The sequence below is a fragment of the Amphiura filiformis genome, chromosome 12, assembly GCF_039555335.1.
Source record: "Amphiura filiformis chromosome 12, Afil_fr2py, whole genome shotgun sequence".
NCBI classification, from domain to species: Eukaryota; Metazoa; Echinodermata; class Ophiuroidea; order Amphilepidida; family Amphiuridae; genus Amphiura; species Amphiura filiformis.
Genome location: NC_092639.1, coordinates 19255778 through 19261213, shown reverse-complemented (window position 1 = coordinate 19261213; position 5436 = coordinate 19255778). Strand labels below are relative to the sequence as shown.

General features: G+C 40.0%; 1 protein-coding gene across 1 annotated transcript; it reads left to right on the top strand.

The window, feature by feature from the left end:
• Nucleotides 1-2647: 2647 nt before the first annotated feature.
• Nucleotides 2648-5092, top strand: LOC140166689 (uncharacterized). Its single transcript, XM_072190187.1, has 2 exons — nucleotides 2648-2705; nucleotides 4020-5092. Exons 1-2 carry the CDS (start codon nucleotides 2648-2650, stop codon nucleotides 5090-5092), a joined length of 1131 nt encoding a protein of 376 aa, XP_072046288.1.
• The last annotated feature ends 344 nt before the right edge of the window (nucleotides 5093-5436 follow it).

The following is a 5436-nucleotide window of genomic DNA, read 5'->3' as shown; positions in this document are numbered from 1 at the left end:
AGAATAATTTGACGTAACCAGTTACCTGTTATACATTATTAATTAATGCTCAATCCTTCGGAAACAAGACTGATGAGATTGACAATAATTACAGTATCAATTAAGAGTAGGTTGAATCATCAAATGACCAAATTTCAATGTATGATGAGCTGAGACTTTTCTTGTTTTAAACCATTAAAGTGTGAAGATTTTACAAAATTTACAGTGCGCCCTGTTTTATAGGACTTTAGTTTTATAGAGAAACACACCGGTAGGATGGGAAAGTCGATATTTAGCGAATCGATTTTAGGTAACATTTCATCAAAACTGTCAAATAATGATAGAAACATGCCATTTCTGCATGTTACTCTGAAATTTGCAAATATATATATGGCTATAAATCTTAGTATTTTCAGTGATTTTAAGCCTCTATTTATTTCAAACACTCTCTCTGTGTCAGGTGGCACTGTGTAGCGCTACTGTGGTCTTTACAAGAGTACGCCATCTCACTCGATCTGATACCAAATGCGTTGCACCTTGCATTCCTTGGTTAGAAACCAGCTTCACGTCATTAGTCCAAGATGTTGGTGGACGTCCTCTTCCTCGTCTGCCTTCCATAGCCCCTTGCAAAATCTGTTTTTCTACACCTCCATGTTTCCTGACAATTATGCCCAAAGTACTTTAACAGCTATCTCTCCATTATGCCGCTTCTGATGGTTAGACTTGTAACAATCTGGTCGAGGATCCAGGAATTTTGTTTTCCTGTCTTTCCATGTCAGTTGTAGAAGCCTCCTGTAACACCACATCTCAAAAGCATACTCTTTTCCAATGGAAAACACAGTTGCACGAAGTAGGCGTACATTGAGGTCAATGGATAGGCCTCTGCTTTTCCATATGCTTGACATGCCCTGCACAGTTGTCATTGCAATAGTCAGTCTTCTCTTAATTTCAGTTGTGCTGTCACCACTGTTGTTAATCATTGAACCCAGATATTCAAATTGCTTCACCTCCTCAATCTGCTGTTCATCTATCACAAACTCAGCACTTTACCGCTCTTTGTTTACAACCATTATTTTTGTCTTCTTTGTGTTCAGGAGAAGGTGTTTTCTTCGCTGGCCTCTTTGATGCGCTTCAAAAGATCAATCAGCCCTATTCTGCTGCTACAAATAAGGCGTACCTCAGGTTAGTAATTCTTGTACCGCCAAACTTAACTCCACCTTCAAACCCCTCCAAAGCTGTTCTCATTATGCCTTCAGAGTAGATGTTAAATAGGTTTGGTCATTTCGTCGACGGATCCTTAAAGAATTTTAGCAAAGTTACCCTCGATTAGAGAAAAGCGAGGGTAATAAATTTGGTTCCACTGGTTTCATTGCCCGATATTGGATTTCATAATTTGATCTCATATACCTCAACACCTGCTGGTGTTTGACCTTTCGTATGTCAACATATTCCCGGTGCTCTGGAGGTCAGCTGGGCGGGGCAGTGGCATGACCTAATGCCATTGATAAAAAACAGTGGTTGAAAGTAGTCTCAGGGCTGGAATTGCCGGAGGGCATATGGTGACCCAAGTCCAGCTGGCTATGATGACAGGTTGACCAGTGTGTTTTTAAGACTAACGTTCATGCCCATGGCAATTGGCATGGCAACTAGCTGTCAAAGCTGAAAAAAGCATGCATTTAAAAGTTTTAAGGATATGTACACGAAATGTGATATCACACAGCCCTGTCGTAAGCCTCTTCCAATCTTGAACCAATCTGTGTCCCCACTACTTGTTCTGACTGCCGATTCTTGATCTTCATATAAGCAGCTGATCAGATCCACAAGATAACTTGGGAAACCCATCTTTTTCATAGTTTCCCACATCTGAGGGTGGCTAACACAGTCAAAAGCTTTACTGTAATCTATGAAGCATATGTAAAGAGGAAGTCTATGCTCTCTGCATTTCTCAATCACATTCCTGATATTGACAATTTGATCCCTAGTCCCCCTTTCTTCACAAAATCCTGCCTGCTCATCAGATATTTCTTGCTCCATTTTGTTCTTCGTTCTCTTGATGATGATCTTCAGAAGCACTTTACTTGCGTGAAAAATCAGGCTGATGGTCCGGTGATTGGCACACTCTTTCAAATTTCCCTTCTTTGGCAGTGGAATAAATGCCCTGCACCAGTCTCTCGGCCATTTCTTCTTTTTCCAGATGATACCACATATACGCCACATTAGGTCTATTCCTTCTTTCCCAGTTGCCTTCCACAACTCAGAAGCTACATTATCAACGCCAGGTGACTTACCATTTTTCATTTGTTCCATGGCAAGCTCAACTTCGGATCTCAATGGTAGAGGTTCTTCCTCGCTTGTTTCACACTGTACATACACCTTGTCATCTTGTGCCTCAAACAGCTGGGAACTATAATGAACCCATCGCCTTTTGATGTCTTCACTTACGGTATTTATTTATTTATTTATTTGTTTCTTATTTAACCTGGGGTGACCAATCAATGCACTGGCACTGTTCTCCCTTGGTTCCCAGGTGGAACGTTACGGTAAGAGTGCTACCTTTCTCATCATTTATAACATCCATCCACTTCTTAGTAAGTTCTTTGGCAATACCAAAAGCTATTTTTGAGTTACCCTTACATCTTTCCATTTCAAGCACACCCAGCTCTAATAAATGGTATTTGCCCATAAGGATCTAATATCAGATGTTGGCTCATATTTTGCAGATAAAGGTGAGGGTATTTTTCTACAGGACCAAACCAATTACTCCAATTCGATCGTAGTGATGTCATTGGCCAAATCGATAAATTGCCCGTGGAAGTCCCGGTCCACTGCAGTCGATAGCCCCTTTTAGACAAGTAAATAGCCCTCTCTTTTCAAGCACCTCCCAGCTTTAATACAAGGTATTTAACCACAAGGATCTAATATGGTGAAGGTATTTTCTGCATGGCCAAACCAATTAAATTTTGATTTGCATTAATTGAAACAAAAAATTGGACAAACTTCAAGTATATGAGAATAAACTCTAATTCGATCGTAGTGATGTCATTGGCCAAATCGATACATTGCCCGTGGAAGTCCCAGTCCACTGCAGTCGATAACGATGAATAGAATCGTTTTTATCTCTTTCAGTATGTTAGATATAATTATTCTCAGATTTTATTAAAAAAAATGCGTGCTTGTGGTCAGTGACCAATGTCAGAGCTGAAAAAAGAGAAACAATACATCTTCTACAAAATGTATAGATGCTTTAGACTAATAAAAATATGTAATTACAACTAATGTTTTCACCCCACATAGGCTCATTTCATTAGAAACCTATTTATAATTGTTCAGAAGCTATATACACACAATTATTTTGCCTATGCCCTTTCCAACAACTTGATACGTGATATGTGTGTATCCCTCCTACGAGATTAGCTCGATATGTAAGTATATGATTATGCTAACAGATTGTAAATAAAACAACAACAATTAATGTGTAATCAAACAGCACAAATATGATGACAAATTATGATGACAGTACAAAATGCATTTTGTGAACTTTAAAGACGTATACCAGCATCCACTTTTTAATGTTATGTCTTGTGGTCTTTCAGAACATGACAATGCTAGGGTACCATCCATATGAAATGACTATAAAGCTCTGTCGCAAAGCTGAAAGTTAAAATAATGGCACCCAACCACTTGTTATCACTTGCTCTTTTGAAATTATTTTTCTTGGTGTTCAATTACCAAGTGACATATCCATAGCAGGTTTAAAATACTTCCAAGTAGCCTTTTTCTAATACACACACTTTCTGCAAAGATGTCTTGTGGGCATTTTTAAGAAAAACATTACAATTTTATTACAGTTTTTATCTGGAATGTAAGTTCATACGTGCTGGTGATAAACAATTTCTAAAAGTTTAAACTGACATTCAGCACAAAAATCCAACTAACCTTGAATTTTCGATGTGTGACACACATCTTCATCAGAAGAAGTCCTAGGATGTTGTGATGGACTTGCCCTTTTGTTGATCATTGGTGACTTTTGGTCGAATGAGGGCGTTGTAGAGACAGTGGAGACACGTATGTTAAGCTTAAGAAAGACCCAACTAAGACCTACCAAAATAAGCTTATCAAAATACTGAAAGACTTTAAGTCGGAGGGTAATCTTTCAGATTACAAGTATTCCAAGTTGTACCCCTCATCATGTTGTGTGCCATCGTTTTATGGGCTACCGAAAGTCCATAAAGAGGGAGCGCCTCTTCGACCAATTGTCTCGAGCATCAATTCAGTAACATATGAATCAGCTAAGTACCTTGCAGATATTTTGAATGTACTGATCGGTAAAAGTGAACATCATATCAAAAACACTGAATCTTTTGTTGAGCGTATTAAATCCTTGTGCCTTGAGCCGGGTGAAATTCAGATCTCTTATGATGTATCTGCATTGTTTACGAGTATCCCAGTGGATAGCGCTTTGGATGTAGCTAAGGATTTACTTGAGAAGGACACCAGCTGGAAAGAAAAGACAGAGCTTACCGCTGACCAAGTCATACAACTGTTGGAATTCTGCCTCAGCACCACCTACTTTGTTTTCCGAGGACAATTTTATCAACAATGTGGGGGTTGTGCTATGGGCAGTCCGGTCAGTCCGGTGATCGCAAACCTGTATATGGAACATTTTGAGTTCACCGCCTTGCGCAATTCACCTGTTAAACCATCCGTATGGCTTCGTTATGTGGATGACACATACGTAATCATTCGCGAAACCGATGTGGAAATTTTCACGGAGCATATTAACAGCCAGAACTCGCATATCAAGTTCACAAGTGAATCGGAAGTTAATGGATACCTCGCCTTCTTGGACACCAAAGTTTCACGTAATGCTGACGGAACCGTGAGTATCTCCATCTACAGAAAGCCCACACACACAGATCAATACCTCCATTTTGATTCACACCATCCCATCGCTCATAAATTAAGCGTCATCAGGACATTGTTTCACAGAGCTGAAATCGCAGTGACAGACCCCGAGGAAAGGGTTAAGGAAGTCGATCATATTAAGTCCGCCTTAGGACATTGCGGATATCACAATTGGACTTTTGGCTTGGCAAAAGCCAAGGACAAGTGAAAGAACATTCCTGACCCTCCTACTACAGCCAATCAAGTAGAGGGCAAGAAATCATCAACTTACATCACCCTCCCCTATATAGAGGGGCTGTCACAGAAACTCCAGCGTATTTTTAAATCTTATGGCGTTGCGACAAGCTTCAGACCACACAATACGCTGAGGAAACTGTTAGTCTCACCAAAGGATCCCACGCCAACAGAGAAAAAATCAGGTGCGGTTTATGAGATCCCTTGCGGCGAGTGTTCAAGTTCGTACATCGGCCAGACCGGTAGACAACTAGGAGAAAGACTGAAGGAGCATAAGTCAACTGCCATAGCAACGGTTTTTGTGAGAGCGAACCAGCT